The 23,326-nt window shown below is 38.3% G+C and overlaps 2 protein-coding genes across 4 annotated transcripts in view; both read left to right on the forward strand.

Moving 5' to 3' along the window:
* espn (espin) overlaps positions 1–23,326 on the forward strand; it is a 72,617-nt gene that overhangs the window by 43,662 nt on the left and 5,629 nt on the right. For all 3 annotated transcript variants that reach the window (XM_073867443.1, XM_073867442.1, XM_073867444.1), the window contains exons 9-11: positions 3,819–4,083; positions 10,381–10,505; positions 12,184–12,528. In XM_073867443.1, the coding sequence (XP_073723544.1) occupies positions 3,819–4,083; positions 10,381–10,505; positions 12,184–12,528 (735 nt within the window). The remainder of the gene's footprint in view (positions 1–3,818; positions 4,084–10,380; positions 10,506–12,183; positions 12,529–23,326) is intronic.
* Positions 15,406–19,412, forward strand: LOC129414650 (espin-like protein). The gene has a single exon (XM_055168721.2). It carries the CDS (start codon positions 15,681–15,683, stop codon positions 17,625–17,627), a length of 1,947 nt encoding a protein of 648 aa, XP_055024696.2. The 5' UTR covers positions 15,406–15,680; the 3' UTR covers positions 17,628–19,412.

The raw sequence follows: 23,326 nt of genomic DNA on the forward strand, positions 1-23,326 counted from the left end.
TCTTACACTTCGATCGTTTTTTCATAGTGAGATATGGGATTAAATGCAGACTAAAAAATGCTGTTATTTTTTAACCCAGGGTTGGTTTTAAAAAACCCAGCCAATGGGTTAAGTTAATCCAGGATATGTTTATATTTGACCCAAGAATGGGTTAAATCAACTCAGCATGTTGGGCTAAAAAAGTCCACCCTAAAACAAACTTATGCTCCAACACTATATTTCATCACATATAGTTGATTGTGCTGCCATCAAATGTACTAACTTCATCTAAAAAATGAAAGCTTTTAACTGCTACAGTAATGGTGATTTAACGCCTCGTCAAATCACCGGAAGAAAAATGCACGACTACATAATTGTGAACGTTCTAAATGGGGGCGGGTCTTGAGGCGAGATGATTGACAGTAGATGATAACGTTCTTTGATTGACAGCTGCACAGGATGAGCTAACGTTAGCTTGCTTTGCTCGTGTTCATAATAACAACAACATGATAATATCTTTCTACGTAGTATGTTGTTTACCGTAGTTACACAAAACAAGCAACAACTAAGCCAAATTATGTTTTAGATATTTTTACCATTTTACACTACATGAGTCCGTGGAAAAATAGGGCTGAAAAACAGTCCTCCAAATCTTCCTGACGAGAGTGCTGGCTGCATATTCAAATTTTCGAGTAATCTGCTGTGTCAGCTGAGGGTCGCGTTGATGTCAATAATAAAAACTATTTACCGGTTGAGCGGTAAAAGAAGTTATTAGGCTTGTTCAACTTCATGCGACGCTCTCGCAGAACTGAAGTTGAACAAACCTGAAGGCTGCATCGGACAGTGGTTAGTGGGTGGAGCTAATGACTCAGTTTTGCGCCGTGCATTCTGGTTAATTAAGTCCATCAAAGACCGTTAGGAAAATTCAGCTTAAACACACTATCAACTTAATAATTGGAATCATGCAAAAAAAATTCTTATGTAAAACGCAAAATGGACATAAATTACCCATGATAACACGCTAAAATGTCTAGGGTTCAATTCCGCTTTCAGGAAGTCGAGTCACTGCCAAATTTGCAATGTCTCCAGGAACCTCATTTATAAAATGCTGGATAGAAACCGGCTTTATATTTGATCTCACGATCATTTTTCAAAAGTGCATACGTGTGATTCATAAAACGAACATGCGCACAGAAAACGTGCGTATAGATGTGGAATCAATGTCAATGTTTAAATAATTTACGAGCAGCGAGAAAGACTTATATTTCCAAAAACCTGCAGAAATCGGACAAGCAAAAGTGAGTACGTCTGCGTGACGCTAAGCACTTTTCCAAGTCAAACTTACTTGAAGTAATTTATAAATATGGACTTTGCCGTTGGTTTTTGCGTACGCACACTTTACGATCAAATCTGTGCAAACAGATGCTTTATAAATGAGGCCTCTCGTTTTGCTAAAGCAAGACTTGTCAGAAATACTGCCTTTAAGCAAAGTCCCTCCCCCAGAGCGTGTCATTCTTTAATGGTTGACGATTGGCTCTTTTTACTGGAAGGCGGGACTAGAGCGGCCAAATGACCGTTGCGATTTCCCCCATTCATATCAATACCACTGATGCATCTTGGTAATATTAAATATGTTTTGTTAAATTACAACACAGCGGGTTGGGTTCAGCCTTTTCTTACTCAGTGCTGGATTGAAAAATTACCCAACATTTTTTAGCGTAAATCACTTTTTTCAGATTCTACATTTATCCTCCTTAGACCCGAGCTTTGGTTTGTCTTTATTTCTGATTTCTTCTAGCTATTTGGTGTTAGGAAGAACCAATAAATATAATAACCAAATATTTTTCTTTGTACATGATGCAGTGTAATTGTCCAACAGGTAACAATTTCACAGAATTAAGTATATGGTTTTATGGTATTTGCTTACGCTATCCACATCAGTTTTACAACCCTATACTATATGTCAGAAAATCGGACTTTTTCCATGTTTAAGTGCTATAATTGGGTCCCCAGTGCTTCTATCAACCTAGTCTTAGTTTTGGTAAACAATTTTCTGCAAGCATGTGAAAAAAAGGTAATTGAAATTTGGGACCCTTGTGATGTCAGAAGGGGATAATACCACCCCATAATCTGCTCTATCCAACCATGGCACTGTCATTTAGTGCAGAGTTCAGCTCATTTGCATTTTAAAGGACACACCCAAAACCTGCACATTTTTGCTCACACCAACAAAGTGGCAATTTTACCATCTTATAAAAAATTATCTGTGGGGTATTTTGTGCTAAAACTACAAATATGTACTCTGGGGACACCAAAGATTTATTTTTATTCTTTAAAAAGTCTTGTGAAGTGTCCCCTTTAATGAACTGTAATCTAAACATCTAAAGAGGAACTCAATTACATCTTCAAAGTGAATAATAAGCATGTTTATAAAATGTTCAGTGACAGTGAAGAGATGAGATGTAGTAAGGGCTCAATTAGTAGCAGTGAATCATGAAGGTGTTTGGAGAGCCGCACTATGATTTTTTGGGTCAAATGTGAGTAATGTCATTTGGTCTAGATTTAATCTTCATTGAGCCTGTTAAACTGACAGTGGGTGTCACTCGTTGGAAGCAGATGGAGCTCCAGATGTCCCTGTGTTTAATGACCCATTACATCGACTTACACGCGACATGACACGACATATGCTGGAGATAGAGATGATGATGTGGGAGGGGACGCGTGCGGCACGCGTCCGAGGGAGAAGGGGGCTCAGTGGGGGGTGGGGGGGGGTGAGAGATCAGGGCTTGTTTACTCATGTTCAGTGGGAGGGGTGAGGCGGGGAGGGGCGGGGGTCTCTGGGGGTATTGAGTGTGAAGGATTGTGACTCTCTGATTCAACAGATGTCCATCCATTCCAGCAAACCATTGAGTCTAATTGTGTATTCATCACCAGCTGTAATGCATATGGTGGGTGGGGGTCTTATTTATTAGTCTACATTTTCCAGTATATGACCATCTGAGTGCCTGAAATATTATTTTGAATTTGAATATGAATACCTTCTAACACAGTGGTTCTCAAACTTTTTCAGCGTGCGGCCCCCCTCATTTATAAAAAAACTGTTCTAAAACTCAACATTTTAATTAAACAAAACATTAAATTATACAAAGTAGTGTTGTTGGTTTGTAGCCTAATTTTTTAGGTTTAATTACACAGAATTCATGATAAATTAATGTATTTTATAAAATGTTGTTAAACTGGGGCCCCCCTGGCACCATCTCGCGGCCCCCAGTTTGAGAACCACTGTTCTAACATACCTTCTAAGTCTATTTAGTCACCTTACTATAGGGGGAAAATAAACGGCGCAGGTTGATAAACGTCACGTGACTCAAAAGAGTATGTGTATTTACAACTTACCAGGTTGCAAGCGAGGTCCTTTTTATTCCTGTCTCTATGGAAATAAGAACTTGTGTCGTATAGCTCCGGGTGACTGCTTACAGCCAATATCAAGCGTTCCTTTATGTTGAGTGACTTCGGGTGGGGATGCCGCCACAGCAGCAAGCAGGCTCCTGATTGGTTAACGCGGCGCGAAAATCCGCCAAAGTTCAAATTTTTCAATTCTGACGTCAGCCGCAAATTCGCGTCAAACCCAAAATGCACAAAAAGCACCATTCTCGCGTCCCATGCTCAATTCGCGCCATTCGCGTGAACTAGGGGCACGGATAAGGTGGAATTGCGCCTCTACCGCAGCTGGTGTACCGTGCCTGGTGTAAACGCAGTATAAGGCAACATATATGGACTAAAAACCTCAAAATTCCGATGACATATTGACCGTAGGAAAATGTTTTTGGTCTCGACAGGGTTCTGCGCTGTTGGAGGAACCGACAGACACAGCCCCTGCTCCTGAGAATGGCACAGGAACCTCAGAGGATGTACCTGTTCCACCTCCACCTCCTCCTCCACCCGCCAGCACCTCCATCCCGACTCCACCCCCACCTCCACCCCTCCCATCAGAGAAATCTAATCCGCCCCCAGCCCCTGCACTGCCCCCAGCTGCCCCTGCATTGCCTCCAGCTGCACCTGCACCGACTCCCAGCCAAAACCGGATGTCTTCATCCTCTAACAGTGAGTACTGACAGCTATCTCTCTCTTTCTGTACACATCCCTGTCTTCTCTCATTCAGTCTGTCTTTTCAAGGTCTTAATGCTTGTATTTGACTCCAAATATTACAAATTTTTATCATTTTATTTTTTCTAGAGGTCCACTAATGTTAGCAGAGTTTTATTTGCACCATGAAAAATCACATGTTAGTTGTCCTGACCATTGACAGCCGTTACCTGACTCTTTGTTGGTGTGAAACCTGCTTCAAATGTAACCACTGTATCAACTACAAAAACTTTCCAAAAGGTGCTCAAGTGATTATAGACAGAGTCTGTTGGTTTCTGACAGTCTGATAAGCCGAGAGATTCTCTGCACCACATACGGCAAAAAAGTAATAATTTCTCTGGCCAAAAATATGTTTTACTAAGCACATTTTGTAGAAAGTAAAGCTTAATTAAATATATTTTTGCATTTAAAAGTCGTGCCTAACAACGCCCTTCAGCCGTTACTTATTCACGATACAGCACAGCCTCTCGTACCTTATTGCTTAATTAAACTGTGCATGTTAAGATGACTCGTAGTACCTGGATAAATGTTATTGTTTGCTTTAACTCCAAAACATTATAACAAAAAAACTTACGTTTCACCTTGTTGGCACTACTTTTATTATATATTTTTATTATAAAAATATATTTTTGTAAACATATTCCAAAATATATTTTAGGAAATGTATATTTTGAAAATGTATTTGAAGTTATATTTAAAAATATTTTTTGCCGTATTGAGCAGTATACGCAAGGCTTTATTAAAAGGAATAGTTCACAGAATAATGAAAATTTGTGTAACTCTGCTTTGCATTGTGCGTCATTACCACTTTGGGTGTGCATTATTTTCTAATAATTCAACGGCCCGTCATCAATTATTCCTTATTAATGTCATCCTTGGTGTATATGACTTCATTTCTTCTACACATGTAGAGTTATGTATATTGGCAGCATTAATATTCTTGTATGAAATGTACTCTTAAATTAATATTCCAGTGTGACATCTTTGGCGTAATGTTGATTACCACAGAATAAATGTGTTGAAGTTTAGTGGTCAAGCATACAGTGCAGTCCAAATACACATGGATATTTTTTAGGTTTTGATGAAACTTGTTGTATTTAACCTGGAACATTATTTTAAAATATGTAAAGCATTTAAATATTTGAAATGAAAATACATCACGTCTGATGTATGGGTCGATTAGTGTGTGTTTCTTGTGTCTTCACTGGTGAATGTGTAACAAATCTAACATCCAATCTGAAATATTCACATTATTCATTTTCTGCGGTGTGGTTTCAGTCCAACTCTCAAAATCACAAAATAGAAAACAAAGAAAGGCCACAAAGTAAATCTTTTGAAGTTCAAGCTGTGAACGTGAGACCCGGCTGCTCGTTCACTCCAAACTATTTACAAATTAATGCGTTTGGGATATTGTTACTTTGAAATTGGGTTTAGTGTTCTACCATTTACTTAATTGTTTCTCCTCTGAGAGATACCTGACGTGTGCTGTGGTCGGGCCAATATCTGTGACGGGTTGCACAATTCTGTCATATTGTCAATGTAGCACTTTATAACAACTATTCCTGGATTTCTGTGGTGGTTTTTAACTGTCAGTGTCCGAGCGTTTGTGCATTAAACCGAGCTGTTGTGGCTTGTGTAAGAGAAACAAGAGTCACGAGGTTAACCAAAGCATCAGCATGCACCATTAAACCTCTGATCTTCATCTGTAGTCCATCAATCTGAGTTTCACACAGTGTGTTAAATCATTCATTTCATTTATTAAGAGTTGATTTATTCTTTCACCGCTGATAAAGACAGGACTGGTGTTAAAGTTTGTTATGTCTCACACTGTTTGTGTTGTATGGATATGAATGATAATTCAAATCTTGTGGTTTTGTGCTATGGCCACATCCTGGCAAACAGCAATAATACTATAGTCGTTGTATCTTCAATTTCATTGTCGTGTTGTCATATTTATTCATTCGTCGTATCAGAAAGGGTAAAAGATGTGCTTGTGTGTAGTTGCAGACAGATTTTTCAGACAATATTGTGTTTCATTTACTAACAGGTCAGTGTGCATTTTGTTTTGTTTTTTTGTCTGTTTGTTCATCTTATCTCTCTATTGTTTGTCCTCCCGTCATCCTCTGTGTCTGACTTCACGGCACCTGTCTCACTGTCTGCTGCTCTCTCTCTCTTACTTTTTCATTACTTTTACTGCTCATCACATCATTCCTTTAAAGAAGGGCATCTGTCCCCTTCATCTGGTCCTGAGTCTCTCCGTCAGAGGAAGAGTAAGTATTTTCTCACACTAACAGTGTGTGTTGTGTGTGTGTATTCATGTGTCTCTCTTTACCCTTCTTCCTTTTTAGTGTGTTGTTTGTTTGGCTCTTTGTCTGTGAATCTGTATGTTTCGGTATAACCTTTCTTTTTGCTTTACATTTATGATTATAGTTGTAAATCAGATTCACAGAATCTGGCACATTAGCTGTGCGTCTCATCGATCAGAGCATCAATGCCACATTGAGTTCACGAGAAGGGCAATGACATTTTACATTAAAAAAAAAAACATTTCTATTGAGAATTGAGTGGTTTATAAACAGCACTGCATCCGAAAATCAGTATGTAAGCTGAGTAGATGTCCGAATTAATAGTATTTGAAAAATTAGAAAAGTGCTCAGGAACGTCAAACTTCTGGATAGATTTTGAAGTGTGCATTTGATAGTAAACTATCTCATGATGCCATGCGAGCTAAGGAGCCACCAAATAAAAAATATGTTTTTTGTATTTGTCATGATTTAATTGCACTTCCCATTAATTAATTATGGTGACAGTTGTTCTTACATCGTAGGTCAAAGGACATACAGGTCACGCTATATGACAGATGCAGTATGCAGATACACAGTATGCAGTATTTTAAAGTAGTTGTAACTTCATATAATTCACTACGCATTGTCACAATACACGATTACAGAGACAGAGCAGGAGTTTAGATTACGAATGTATGGTCAGTGTGACTCACGTTGACTTTAAAGGGGACATTTCACAAGACTTTTTAAGATGTCAAATAAATCTTTGGTGTCCCTAGAGTACATATGTGAAGTTTAAGCTTTAAATACCATTTAAAATGCAAATGAGTGCAGATTAAGGGGCGGTATTATAATAATAAGATCCCCTTCTGACATCACAAGGGGAGCCAAGTTCACATGCTTGCAGAGAATGGTTTACCAAAACTAAGTAACTGGGTTGATCTTTTTCACATTTTCTAGGTTGATAGAAGCACTGGGCAATATGATTTCACGAATTTCCGTGTTATAGTCACAGAATATTTTGCTAATTTATCTGTGTCATTGTCAGGGATCAATGCATTTTTCCGTGTCAGTTTCTCATATTGGTTACTCAATTGTTTTTTCTTACCATTGTGCCTTGGGGTTTGGGGTTAGAATGACTTTCTGTTACAAAAAATGACATCCTAACCCAAACCCAACTCTAACCCTAATGTCAGGCAACAATTGTTTAAAAATCTTGGAAAATTTTTTATAAACCAATAGTTAAAATGACATCCTAATCCAAACCCCAAATCTAACTCCAAACCCAAGTAACAATGGTTTAAAAATAGGAACAACAATTGAGTAACCAATACATGCACTGCAAAAAATGAGTTTCTTACTTAGTATTTTGTCTTGTTTTCAGTAAAAAATATCTACATTTTTCTAAAAATTAGACTTATTTTTATATTGAAATATTTCTATTGAAAACAAGACAAAAATACTAAGTAAGAAAGTCATTTTTTGCACTGACACGGAAAAGAAAGTCTGTGGTATGGACACGGAAAAATGCGGAGATCATGGATAAATGAGCAAAATGTTCCATGACTATACCATGGAAATTTGTGAGATCATGCTGCACTGGGGACCCAAGTATAGCACTTAAACATGGAAAAAGTCAGATTTTTATGATATGTCCCCTTAAAGTTAACATTTCAATCTGCTGTTTGCTGCCCATTTTACTTTTGTTACCGGACATATTTCTAAAAGAAACAGGTTCGTCAGTGAGGATTTTTTGATCAATTGGGCAATAGGCATGGATGTGCCTGGTGATTGGTTGAGAAATAAGAGGCATTGGTGATGTGAAAACTTGTAGTTTTACAGTAGTTGTTACAGTTTAATAAAATATTACTTTGATGAAGACAAACATTTAAGTGTTTCTTTACGATAAGGTGATTAACTAAAAGTCTGTGCGGTGCGATTTCAACAGTTTTGATGAATCCATTGAACATGAAATTTAAACACTGTGTCTGTGGCGATGAAGTGAGCCATAATGTAATGAATGAATATCAAGGTGTGTAAACAGTGGGCGTTTTTATTGACCGAGCCCTGCCATCAACACAACGCCTTCAAAATACGTCACATTATAACTCACTATGCACAGCTATTGTGAACATCCTGAGCCTGAATCCTGCTTATATTAAGCTCTTACTTACTCTGTTGCCTTTGTTAAAGTTAACTAAGTTGGATCATTTCAATTGACATTAAACAACAAGTTCAAAAATGAAGATTTGCAGAGTGAAGGACGAAGGTAATTATTCCTGCGTTTATTATAACCTATGATGATGTGTTTTTGATAGCGTAATGTAGTTTCATCCTTGTGATTGTATTTAATGTAAGCTGTGGTAATACAAATCTAGGGAAGATTATTCAATGCTGTGTTTTTACACAAAAAAAGAAGAATTTTTAATCGTTTTCTTTTATTTGCACCAATATAACAGCTTATAGCACACAAAAATATTTAATGTTTATAAGATTCATTCTGTTGTGTGCCTCAGTTATCCTCTGCTGGTCAATTTGTGTATTAGTATACTGGTAATACAGACATTGTATTAATGCTGTGAGGTAATGCTGATGTTATTATGACCACCAACCAGTATTGAGATGTTGGTGTCCAGAAGGTCTTGTTAACTGGTTTTACAAGGGTTTTAGTCACTTGTCAGTCAGTTTAGGAGAGCAGCTAAAGCATTTGAGCATCGACTAAGACCAGCAAGCCAGCTTAGGGAGGTATAAGCTATGGTTTTTCCAAGAAAGATGTGTTTGGATTCTGTGTGTCACAAAAAGTGTTGTGTGTCGCTCAGTGTGTGAAGTGTAAAACTTCAGCTGTTAAGTGTGAAGATGTTTGACTGAAGGTTTGAGAAAACAGGAGGGTCACTGACAGTGGACTTCAAATCCACCTTCGGTTTGGCAGCCATCTGTTGTCAGCGTTCATTACCGCTGATCCGTTCAGTGATCCCTCGAGCGACAGTGAGCAAACACACAGAGCGTATCCATCTGCAGACGTCTGAACATATAACTACAATTGACTGCGAGAAAACTATAGAGAAATTCTGTTAGAGAGACACGCTGGAGACTTGAATTAATAAACAGCAGGTGATGTACGTTTATTTCCTCTTTTCTTTGGGAATAAAATTCCGTTTATGTTACGTTTAGGAAGTTTGAAATGTAAAGGGATGGAGTTGTGATATATCTGACGTTTTATTGGTTATAACATGTGATCTTACATTAGTTTGTCATTTAGACACGATACGGTTCAGTTGAAGGAAGTTTGTGATTTTCAGTAGGACAGATTTGAGCTCTATTTATACCCGGAGCTGTCAGCATTCATTTATTTGCATTAATACTTTAGCACTGTTCTGCTGGATCACAGTCTGTCAGTACAAATACATTTTGACATTTAAACACTACTTATATACATTTCTTTATATTATATCTATAATTTTTACAGTTTTGTATATTGCAGAGTCATGTGAAAACTAGAATTTGTTAAAGATTTGTTTTTTAAGATGTTAAAGATTTGTTATTATGGTCTTTTGTTTATCCTGGTATGGCAATGAAGTATTAGTGTAAAACTCAAAGATTACAGGGCGGTTTAGGTCAGGTTGACAGTGAATAACAATCCGTCATTTCCATATTTAAAAGAAGAGGATTTTGCATCCTTTTTAGCACCCTGGGCTTCCTTTTATTTTGCCTTGAAATGTTTAAAACTTAAACAAAGGCAAAGGTTTTAACTTTATGTTTAGCCTTTTCGGTTGTGGACTCATTTCATTATAAACTGTTATGTAATAACACACAAGTTATTAAGGACTTTGAATGAATTATTTTGTGGAGAAGTGCTCTCTCCGTCTGTCTGTCTGTCTCTCTCTCTCTCTCTCTCTCTCTCTCTCTCTCTCACTCTCTCTCTCTCCCCTTATGCATTCATCCCGGCTCATTTTCTGTTTCTTTATCTCAGGCAATAAATCCTTTAACATGATGTCCCCCACTGGAGATAACTCGCAGCTTCTGGCTGAAATTAAAGCTGGGAAGAATTTGAAGCCGACACCTCAAAGTAAAGGCTACACGACCGTCTTCTCCAACGTACGTCTTTCACATCCACACTTAACCAAATATAAACCAACACATTACTTTTTTAAGCATTTCATTTTAGATTAAAGTCATTTGTAATGAGGGCTTTTGAATGTATCCTGTGATCTGTTAGTGAGGTGTGACTGCTGTCGCTTCAGGACTGGATTATGATGTAACAGCGTTTGCATTACAACCTTCATTGTACATAGTAACAGAAAACAATATAACACACATAGACGTGGCACACACACAGAGACTAATAGACATAAACCTTCATTGTATTTTTACCTCAACACTTAACTGAGTATACATATTTCCTCTCATCTTATAAAAGCTGAAGCATAAATGCTTAAAGGATTAGTCAATTCTTTTAAAATAAATCCAGATAATTTACTCACCACCATGTCATCCAAAATGTTGATGTCTTTCTTTGTTCAGTCGAGAAGAAATTATGTTTTTTAAGGAAAATATTCCAGGATTTTTCTCATTTCAATGGACTTTAATATACCCCAACATGTAACAGATTTAATGCAGTTTTAACAGAGTTTCAAAGGAGTCTAAATGATCCCAAACGAGGCACAAGGGTCTTATCTAGGGAAACGATTGTCATTTTTGACAAGAAGAACAAAAAATATGCTCTTTTAAACCACAACTTCTCGTCTATCTCCAGTCCTGTGACGCGACCTCACGTAATACGCCAACACGTCAATAGGTCACGGATGACGTATCGAAACTACGCCCCAGTGTTGGAGAAAGAGGAGCGTTCCGACGTTGTTGTGTGTGTAATGATACTAATTAATGTCTTTGTGTCAGTTTATTGTTTAAAATTGTGTGCAAATGTGCGTTTCATATATGTAACATGTGACCTTTCCACAGCATTACGTAATTACGTGAGGCTGGCTGGCCCGTCACACGACTGGAGATAGACGAGAAGTTTTGAAAGTGCATATTTTTTAGTTTCGTTAGACAAGACCCTTATGCCTCATTTGGCATCGTTTAGAGTCTTTGAAACTGCAATTTTAAACTGCATTAAAACTGTTACGTGTTGGTGTATATTAAAGTTCATTAAAATGAGAAAAATCCTGGAATTTTTTCCTCAAAAAACCTAATTTCTCCTCGACTGAACAAAGAAAGACATCAACATTTTGGATGACATGGTGGAGTAAATTCTCTTATAATTATATTCCTTTTTTTTTAAATGGACTAATCCTTTAAAATGTATTTTGTGAATTTAGAAAGTATTTGCAGATATAAATTGTGCCTATGTGTTTGATGTTTTACAAAGGTAATATATATATTTTTTTAAATGAATGTTTAATAAAAACCCAGCAAGCAAAAGTCGTCATTTCCCTGTCTAGGTTAACAAAAGACACAATATAGTCCAGCTATGAGTAACCCACTTCAAGCCAATATAAACTTGGTTACATGTCTAAAATACAATCATGTAAGCAAACTTAATGGTGATTACAAACTGTAGTACAACAACACAATTCATCATTAAAACCTTAAATCATTGAAGAAATGACAGATAGTAAAATGTTTTGTTCCCCTCATTAAAATTATTTTTTAATTTCCAAAGAACCAAATAAATATGGTTAAGAACTTCGGTGAACCCAAAGATGTACTGTGAAACCTTTATTTCATAAGCAAAATTGTGTAACAAATTTTAATCCATCATTTTGTTTACCAGGGTGAACGTCCGTCATCTCCGCCACAGCCTCTGCCAAAACCCCAACCCAATGACGCCCAATCCCCATCGCCAGCGCCCAACAGCCCACCTACATCACCCGATCCAACGCCGACATCCAGCGGTGGGCCACCACACGTCCTGTCCACATCACAGAGCAGCGAGCAGCTCACAGACGTCGTCAATGGAAACGCTGCACCCGAGCAGAAGAAAACCAACACGGTGGACGTGGAAACTCTGGTGCCCACTCACGACGAGCAGGGCCGACCCATCCCGGAGTGGAAGAGACAAGTGATGGTGAGGAAGCTACAGGTGAAGATGCAGGAGGAGGAGCAGAACAAGAAAAAGGTGAGGAGATATTACAGGCCGATATTTCAAACATAAGCTGAGACAGTGTGCCTGACATCTTTATCATAATGTAAACAAAAGAGATACTTTATTTACTCAAAAGACCCAATGACAACCTTTCTGTGTGTAGTCTACGCTGAGACGTCTATTTCTAAAACTGATGATCATATACAGCGTACAGTTCATAACAGTGGTTTCCAAACTTTTCCCAGGACCCACCAACATTTTAAATGGAAATATGAGAAAAAATACAGATTGACCTCTTTTATTATTGAGTAGTTTTTTCCTTGTCATTTTATTTTGAAAAGTTTCATTAAAGTTTAATTTAAATATGACATTAATTTTTGGAATATCATATCAAAATCATTGTCATCGCTAGTCATTAATTGAACTAAACTGTTTTTTGTATCATGCACCACAATAGCAAAGTGATTTAGCGCGACCCACCTTATCCCACTGCGTGACCCACAGTTTGAAAACCACTGGTTTATACTACCAATCCGATTACAAGTACAAGTGTTTCTATCTGAACATCTTACAGTTCATATCTACTGTTTTACCAGTAGATTTAATCAAGGCAGATGTTTAAAAAAACATACAGTCTATAAATTAAACCTTTACATTGAATGATTGGATGTAATGTGAACATTTTCTCAGCTTATGATGTCAATGTAGTCCTCCTGTAGATTAATGTGTTCACTCCAAAACACAGTGCCGGGTCAAAAAGGAACGAACCCAATCTCTTGGGTGATAAATTAAGCTATTTATTTATTTATTTATTTATTTATTTGAGCAGTAGCTATTCTGCTCAAAAGGAGTAGGCCGAAGCAAAAAGCTTATAAACGCCCTCCCCTACACATTGTTGGGTCAAATATAAATATTTGCTGGGTTAATTTAATCCAATGGCTGGGTTTGTCCCTTTTAGCGTGCGTGCTCTACTGAATTTTACCCAATCAGATTTTATTAATACTCATGAATCTACATGGAGGACCGCTTAAATGTGTGTACAGTAAGTCTGCATGGTGATTTGTGTGAAACAATGTGGTATTTACATCTGCATAAATGAGAAATGGGATCCGAGTAAAAGTGTAGCAGTGCTGTGTAAATACAGTATTAGTTTTGGTCATTAAGGGCTCTATCAATGCAGCGCAAAGGTTGACACAAGTGTTTTTAGCCCAGCGCAATGATCAATTTCACATTTAGTGCCACATTGTGTGGCCCGGGGCGTTCTGGTCTGAAAATGAGGTGTGTTCAGGCACATTGCTATTTTGACGCAACTAAAATAGACTATGGCATAGACAAACTAAAACCTAAAGTCAATGGCGCAATATTGTTTTTGTTATTTAAGGAGCGCTTTAGTAATATGCACCTATAAATGGGACTGCAACTAGAAGTTTTTAAGTAATATTTATCAAAATACTCAGGGCACTGTCCTTTCACGTTTGTAAAATCCTTATCTCATGTTTGTTACAAATAAAGTATTTTTTGCATATTTGTAAATTATTCTTATTAAAAACTTTTTGAGATTACAGTGATCATGCATCATAGTTTATACATTATACCATTTTTCCCCTCCACCTTGTAAATAGGCAATCCGACTTGGTGCCATTACTCACACACCCATTACTCATTACAAGAATAGAAACAATCCTTTTAGACTGTGCACCAGGCGCATAGACCATTTTTCCGTCGTTAAACTAGCAAAAGTGGATTCGACACACCCTTTTAGACTGTGCGCTGTGCGCTTTAGACCATGTGCTTACTGTAGATTGTTAAAATAGAGCCCTGCGTCAGTAACATTGTGTGTGTACTTTTATTTTATATTACAGTGTACATAGTGCATTTTTATTTAAGTTACACAAATGACTATAAGTCTGCTAGGCCAGTTTCTAATCTACAAATATATTTCTCTTAAATGGCTTAAATCATGTTTGTTTTTGACTGTTGGAAAGTACATTACAATATTATATCATCTTGTTGGCTTGAGCAATTTCTGAAGATGACTCTTTTTTGAGCATAACGTTCAAACGCCGCTCAGTTTTGGCCTGTTTGAGTGCATGTTGTGTAGTGTGATATTTGCTTGTTCTTTATGGAGTGATGCAGTGGTTTTATTTGGGAATGCTGTGACCATCCCAACACAAGCCTAAGTGACATTTAAAGATAAGTTTACTATGGCTGACTGGCGATGGTATTTACATAAGGAATTCAGTGGTGTGATGCAAAGCCGCTTCACACTGCATCTGACACTTTGACTGCGGACAGCAGTTCCTTAGTCTACACATTACATCTTAAACCTTTGCATATCTTGTGAACGTAGCTTTTGCTAACACTTCATTAAGATCTCTTGTACATATGGAAAGTCCTCCGTAGACGTGAGCTGTTTTACATATAAGTTACTATAAAGTACACTTTACATTCAGAAGGAATATTCTGGCTTGTCTTCAAACTAATGTCAATGTAATCATTTGCCCTAGTTTATCTGTAAAGTAAAATTTTTATAGACCATATTTTTAAACCCATCCACAGACATTGCATTGGGCAATTTACAACTAAATGTTTCTCCAGCTGGAAAAATCATTCAAAATTTAGTTGGAAACCTTTACAACTCAAATAAGAACCATTTCTACTTAAAAACAAAATTAAGCAAAAATACAGGCCTGCAATTTCTGTGTCGCAAATTCCATCAAATGACTGTGAATAAACTTCCCATTCATTTTTACAACAAAGTTAATGTCTGTAGTATCTGACAGACTGCCACAGATGGTGTCCACAGACATGCATTTGACAGTAGCACAGAATATTCCTTATAAAAAAAATTTTAAGGTTCAGTTATCTTAAGACATATATGAGACCATGCTATGCTGAACTACAGGGTTTTTTTTGGGCTGAAGCTACCTCCTCAAGTAAACTCAACTCAGCGGTATCATTGCACCACTAAATTCATGTAAATTTTGAAACGTATGGGGTGAAGAGATTTTGTAAGTAAGGCAACGAACCCGCTGGCTTAAGGACACTCCCCTCCTTTGTTTTTGTCCTCTTGTCCCCTCTCCTCCTTTGACTTACTTTAGTTTGCCACTAGTGGATACTATCAGGCCCAAGACTGGCATTATTCGCACGTTCACAACGCTATACTGGGCCCATTCGGTGAGCTAATGACCGAGGATGACCTCATCCGCATCGAGAGGCAGATGGAAAACCTGCAGGTCATGCACAAAGTGACAGAGGTCGAGAAAGAACTGGAACAACTGGAGCAAGAGTTGAAGCAACTCCTCCCTGTGTCTGCAGCCTTGAATCAAGGAAACTTCTCAGTACACCCCAAACAGGTTCATGGGCAAGCGGAGGACTTGCCCGCATGGTGCAGCAAGATCTCCACGCTGCTCAAAAGCATGGCCATCCTCCTTGCCACTCTGGGGGGAGGTAAGGAGGTCGACGTTTTCGAGATGATTACTCAAGGATATGAGGGTCTGAAGAGCGGAAAGGAAATTTCAAATTCTGTAGCTTCTGGGAACATCGGCCGCTCTCAATCGTTCTCCACTCGAGAAGATGTGGAAAAGGAGATTAAGCAGTGTGGTGTGTCGGTGAAGAACCTGAAAGCCAATTATGAAGTTCATAACCAGTCAAAGTGTGAGGACTACAAACGGAACCGCACATACAAGCGTACAAGCTCCTTGCCAGTGGTCAGTGAAAGCAGCCACCCACCAGAACCAATTCTGGAGGATGATTTGCTGTTCTCTCTAAGTGAAAGCCTCTATCAAGTGGGAGACGAGCTACTGTTAGAGCAAGATTCAAGTTTACCACTGGTTGTTGAAGAACCTATAATACAGTCCCACGCCACTTTGACATACACTGAGCCTGAGAGCCCATCAGCCTTGGAAGAACACGATGCCCGTCTTGACCTCTCTGCAAGTCCTGCACCAAACTCAGAGCAACTAACACGTAGTCTAGAGGTGCAAACAGACCTGAGCTATGTTCAGGAGTGCATTGAAATGCGAAAGGAGAGGATTGTGTTTCTGTTTCTGGAACACTGGAGAAAATATACCATGACTGAATCCTACAAGTGTGCAGGAAGAGGAAAAACTCTGAGCGTTGAAGCGAACAATTCCCATTCCCTGTATTATCACAACTTAGCTGATCCAGATGTCACCATGCAGACAGACGATGACGAGCTGCTACATTTCATGAAACAGAGACAGGTGGTGGGAAATCTTCTTGGCCACTGGAGGACCATCATAAGCCAGGTGCCCACACGGCAGATCCGTAGACTGAGCCGCACTCACATGGTGTACTGGCCCGAGCACTTCCTTCCTCACATCAATGGGTCACCTGTTCAATATGAGAGTCTAACCCTTGACCTCTTCATGCTTGGTTACTTCCAACTCCTTGAGATGAACATGTCCCGGACAGAACGGAAATTTCGTCACTTACTTTGCTATGAGATGTTCGACCGACTTGGCAGCCACCCGTGGGAAGTGATCCGTCAGTTCCACCGAGAGGTGATGGAGAGCATTGAGGCAGGGAAACTCGATTGGTCTGATGGATTTGAGGATATCAAAGTGAAGTATTTTGGTGACTCTGTTGAAGACGGAGGACTGCTGGAGGCAGCAGAGCTCACTCTACTTCCTGATGTTCTACAAGCACCTATGAACGCGTCACATGTGGCACTACTTGAAGCAAACCCCTCGAGTACTTTACCTTCTAAAAGCTCCAGTGAGCACCCAGGACAAACTTCAGGAGAAGGCTCCAGACTGACCAATAAACAATGCTCTTCAGAGAGACCAACTGAAAACGTTGCGAATGGCACAGCCTTACCGAACAGCAATACTGAGGTTCAGGTTCCACATGATGAACCACAAGATGCACCACAACCAGATAACACAACTATCCACCCTACAATAACAACTGAAATTGCCCAAAACCAACCCACATGCACTCAAGCTGTAAGCGAACAGTGTCCAGCAAGTACCAAAGAAGAGCCCACCGAAGACTCCATCAAGCTTATATACGAACTTAAAGAGTTCAGCAATGAGGAGATTATCAGATATATTGACCGAAGCTTTGCCTTTTGGAAAGAGAAGGAAGCTGAGATGTTTGACATTTGACTGACTGGGTCAAACTGTTTAATAGATGAAGCACAATGAGCAGCTGATAGAATAAAATGCTCGCATTAAGCAGATCAGCAAACGGGATTGATTGTTTGTTTGTTTTGGGAGACAGCAGAAGGTCTTGAATGTCAAAGAAACGAATGTTGAGCTAAACTGAATGCAAACAACTGAGTCCTCTCAGCATTTTGAAGCTATAGATAATTGCTTCTTACTGAATGGATTTTTTATTCATATTTGCTCAGTAACATAAAATGAAACAAATTTAAGGTTTAGGAGATGCAAAAACACCATGACATATGAAAGCTTTCTTTCTAACCTAAACATTCTGAGTTGGAATGTAAAAAGTTTAGATCTCAAAATTCAAACCTGATGTTGCACATTTCCATTTGAGCATATTTGTGGCATCCCATCACAGTAAGGGAACATTCAGTTACAGTGAAGCTTATGTGTAAACATAAAGGACTATGAGTATGTTGAAAAGATACTATCAGTTGCCTGTAGTTACTACTAAACAAATTCAGCCCATACGTTTCAGAACAGATGCATTTTGATTAGAAGATAGAAGCCATATTTGAATTGGGTTACTTGAACTGGTCTTCTCTATGAATGACTTACAGATGAGATTATCACCTTTAAGCTTTAGTAACTCAAGAGAATTGAATTCAAACTATCATCACCACATTTGTAGCATCATCTACACGTGTTACTCAGGATAAGAGGGAACATGCACATTTTAAGCAGTTGTACAATGTTAGTGCTCAGTATTCTGTCACATATTTGTAACCATAATCACTGTGCCTAACTTATGTTTGGCCATTTTTAAGCCTTTGAAAAGTTGACCTTTCAAAGTTTGTTTGTTTTTAACTTTTTTTGTGGCAATGTGCCTTGCAGGGGCGATTTAAGGATTTTTAAATAGGGTGGCACAGGGGGGAACCAAGAACCAGTCAAGGGGCAGCCATGGGAAAAGTAATGTGTCGAAATGGTTTATGATAAAAGAGAAGCTCATGTTCACTAAATCCACCGCAAGACACTAACTTAAGCCTAAACTCTGATTACACATGAAATAAAGCGAATTTCTGGCAAACGTGAGCATCTCTTTTATCATAAACCCATTCAAAGGGTCTGTGGCAGGCACATATTTTAACTTTACACGCAATGCACATAGGTCACATAACGCACCGAACACATATTTTGACATGACGAGCCGCACACATGATGATCTTTTGAAGGGTTTGGCATTTGTGCCTCCTCGGAAAAGAAGTCACGAGCCGCCACTGGTGCTGGTGCATCACTAAACCAAAGTCTATGTAGCTTTCAACATACTTTACATTAACGTATATAATAATTATAATTTAATACCTACAATGAACAGAGACGTGGTCTAGTGTGATCATATATCGTGCATCCCCTGTTTGAGCTGTGAAAATGGCAGCACTCTAAACCAATGGAGTCGTAAATATATAAGAAATAATTGTTAGTGAACCACTAGTTGTGTTCAAGCGTTGCTACACTGTCAATTAGTGTATGACATAAGTGCATGAGATGTTATACTTTGATCAGTCTGCGCTTTTAGGGGGGCCAAGCATATTTTGTGGGGGGCCGGTGATACCCCGTGCCACCCCTCTAGACACGCCCCTGGTGGCTTGTTCGAGATTTTAAGACGTAGATTGACATTTACGTAAGAAGTTAAACAGCAAGGTTTTTATTGCCATTAAAGTTCATACCAGTTTTTTTTTACACTTAACGTTGACATTTATGATGTTCATCTGTCATACTGTTGAGTTATTTCTCATAGCCATGTTTGAAGTGTTTGGTTGTTTTAAGTAATTTTCCTAAAATTTAATAAATGTTCTAAACCTTCTTTAACGAATTCAAAAGTGGCAAACATTTCATTCCTGATATCACACTACATGTTTAAAAAACACAATAGGATTGTATTTAAGGAGCTCAGATGCAAAAGCCGCTAAATGGCACCTGGGTCAGAAATTATATTAACCGAATGATCTCAGCACATATTATGTAAGGAATAATTGACGACGGGCCATTTAAAGCGTCAATAATTCCTCTTATACCACGGTTACCACAAACATTGCTCTGGGGCCTATTTTTAGACATTTGAAAGATTAGGTGTGTGGTTTACAGAAAAATATCAACACCCATGGAACATTTCTCAGCCAATCAGAATAAAGCATTTAACATATACCCGTGGTATAAATGTTCATAAAATACTTTTACTTCAAATCTGCTTAATCCTGGCCTCAGGACAGTCAGAAATACGTTAAACGTCACAGCGTTTTTACTGCAAAGTCCTCTAAATTCACGGAAAACGAACGTGAAACGACGTCAAACTTGTGTCCTATGTGATAACTTGGATCTAAATACAACCAAAATGTGGCAGTGACATGGATCACAGCGCCCCCTAATGTGTGCTTCAGTTTCATTTGCAATGTTTCTAGTTGCATCTTTTAGATTTAAAAAAAAGGTTTGCATGTAGAGTAGTGCTGCAAAATTAATTGCATCGCAATTGCGATGTCAGCCTGTGCGATTATATGACAGCAAAATGTTGCAATTATATTAAACAAAGAAATGTGTGTACTTGTTAACACAAACTTTATGATAACAGTTTGATGATTTTCCTTGCTGTTTAAAAAAAGAAAGAAAAACGGAAAAAAAAGGCTGTGCACGTGTGGCATGCACGTGTGTGATGTGCGTCGTCACTTATACCAGAGCGAAGATGGATGCTGAGGAGGTTGACAGTGATCTGGTAGCTAAAAAAAACTCTACGTCTGTTGTATGGCGGTATTTTGGATTTAGAATTACTGACACTGAGCAGTTGCTACATCACGTGGCAATACGAAAACATTTCTAGTTTTACAAATACACATTTTAGCTAAACTGTGTGTGGATTTTTCTTAAAACCCATCAAGTTGACACATGATACCATTTAGTATAATCGCAATCGCACATCGCAATATTAGCATCAATAACCGCAATGGGAAAAATTACCCAAATCGTGCAGCCCTAATTTAGAGGGTTTTGCAGTGAAAGTAGGCTTGGGCGGTATCCAAATTTTGATACCATCAAACCGCCTCCCTATTTTACCCCGGTATACGGTATTACCGTGAATAATTATAAAATTATGACGTAATCAGACAGCGTCACTATAATGTTGGCTAAACCCTTCAGCAACTGAATACCAAACACTAATACTGAAATAACAAAATAACATGCACAACAATATTAACAACTTTTATTAGCAACAACTAGCAGTTTATAAAAAAGATAAATACAAAAGGTCAAACAGAATTAACCAGTTGTCGGTTAAAAAAATTATCTCTAAATTAGGCTATTATAGACAGTGGACTAAACGCGACTAGAGTTAGCCATCTCATTCCAATTTCCAGGATATTTTTGTTTGAAGTGAACAAATCCCTCACACTCAATATTTCGTAACTCGCCTGTTTGTACTTATAAACCAATAAAAACATTTGGCGCAAGGTCACGGCATTTGGGTTCTGGCGCGAGGTCACGGCGTTTGGTTTTGTGCACTCACATTGCATCAAGCTAAAATTTAATCAAAGCAACAGTCTCAGACTTGAAGAAAATTGCTGAACATTTAAACCTATTTTCTGCACATTCCGGCATATTTTAATCAAATAAAGAAAGTCCTCCTTCTGTTAACTTATATTTCTGCATATTCCAGCATATAAAATAAAAATATTTTTTGTAAAATCCAGCAATTAAATAATTAAAACGAAAGTCTTTCCTGGTTGTATTCCAAATTATTAACATTCACGTCTTTTAACAGTAAAGTGCAGATTAAGTTTTGTTTCTGTAAATCATTAGACATTTTTACCACTTAATTAGGTTTTGCTTTGTAGAAAGCCTTTTAAAGTGAATTTCGTTTTGTATAAATTGTGTCTTAATTTTAATAAATGTTTTATCAACCAATTGCATGCATTTAATAAATTAAAAGCAAATATAGACAATATAATAACCGTGACATGGAGGCGCCGACACGGCGCGTTCGCTTGCATTGCATTGTTAACTAGAACGCACGGACCTCATCATAAATTAATGAAACTCATACATTAGCATTAAATATATTTGCTGCATTCTTTCTAAAACAGACAAGGGCTTTCTCGCGGCTCGCATCAGCAAAGCATTGCATCGTCCATGTTGCACTTAACAGAAGTTGACACTTTTGTATAATTATTATTACTTTTTCATTCTTCAAAAACACAAGAGTTGTTCTAGTCGTTACTAGAAGGCACAGAGTGAGTTAGACCTGCCTTGGCGGTGCGTCTTTTATGCATTCTGAAGGTGCCTGTTTTATCGTGTTGCCGTCTATTAGGCAACATTCCGCACAAGTTGGGTTTAGATTTGGAAATACATTACATCTACATTTCAGTGCTAACTGATAAGGTGATGATGATCATCAACTTTCTTTATTATTTTTAGCACTACCTCAAACTTACGTCTGTCATTTTCTTAAATAAGCCGCGGCAATGTTTCAAATGTGCTTCTAATAAGACAAACGCCTTTATTTTCCACGCGATCACCTTACCAAAACCATTTTGAAACTAAGGAGTCATTTGTCCTCCGATTACATACAAGCAGCATACAAGCTCCGCGGCGACCGATGTTTCGGATGAGCCGGAGGCAGAGCAGCAGAGAGATGCGACAGAGTTGCGAAATTGCAGGCGCAGCTCGAAATGGCTGTTATTTCAAACAGCGTAACTTGTTTTAAACTAATCAGTTAATGGCTCGGTGGTCGGTGAAGAAAAGGATTAGTTTTCGCCATCCCTAATTTAATATTTAATCCTTGTCTGCTATATAAGTTCATTGTTTTTTTTTAAATGCCGGTATGGCGGTATAGAAACTGATACCTTTGCTAATTTTAGATCCCGCGGTATACCATATTACCGTATTACCGCCCAAGCCTAAGTGAAAGACAGTTATATTTGTTAAATAACAATGATTGGCATAACAAATACATTGTTGCTGTAAAGTGTTATCAACACAGGTTTGCAAAATAGATTATAATTGTGTAAAACCTCAACCGAGCAGTTTTAAAAGTCGACCTGTGGTCCTTGAGGTCATTGGGGTGATTATCTGAGGATGACAGGACTGTAGTGTAAGGCTGGGTCTGAGATAAGAATGTTAAGAATGAGAAGACAAACTTTCAGGAGCTGTTAAAGCACTAAATAACCTGTAGATAAATCAGTACTGAAACACATGAAACCAGAAACACAACACGTTATACGAAAAAAATGACCGCTTTAATAATTTACTTATCATGGTTGAAAACAGCTTTCTGGACCTACATGTGCAAAACGGTAACGAAATTAACGCTATATTTGTAAGAGGTTGTAAGATTACAGTAATTTACTGGTATGATGCTATGTGTGAAGAGAGAATAAGGGGTTGTGCACACCAAAACTCTTAAATGCGGCTGAAAACGCCTGGAGGACAGCGAATGCCAGCTGTTTTTCAGCTGAGTGACAGTTTTCTTCAGCTAAGCGCTTTGGTAGCTCTGATACGTCTCATGCTGTGAGACGGTTGGTTGATGTGGTAATGTCCTGCCTCTCCTCCACTGTGATTGGACGGCCGTCTGAGAACTGATATTGACGAGCGGAGCTTTTCACCCAAAGTTGAATATTTTTCAGTATTTCAGTGTGGAAGAAAACCGCTAG

The sequence above is a fragment of the Misgurnus anguillicaudatus genome, chromosome 5 (assembly GCF_027580225.2).
Source record: "Misgurnus anguillicaudatus chromosome 5, ASM2758022v2, whole genome shotgun sequence".
Lineage (NCBI taxonomy): Eukaryota > Metazoa > Chordata > Actinopteri > Cypriniformes > Cobitidae > Misgurnus > Misgurnus anguillicaudatus.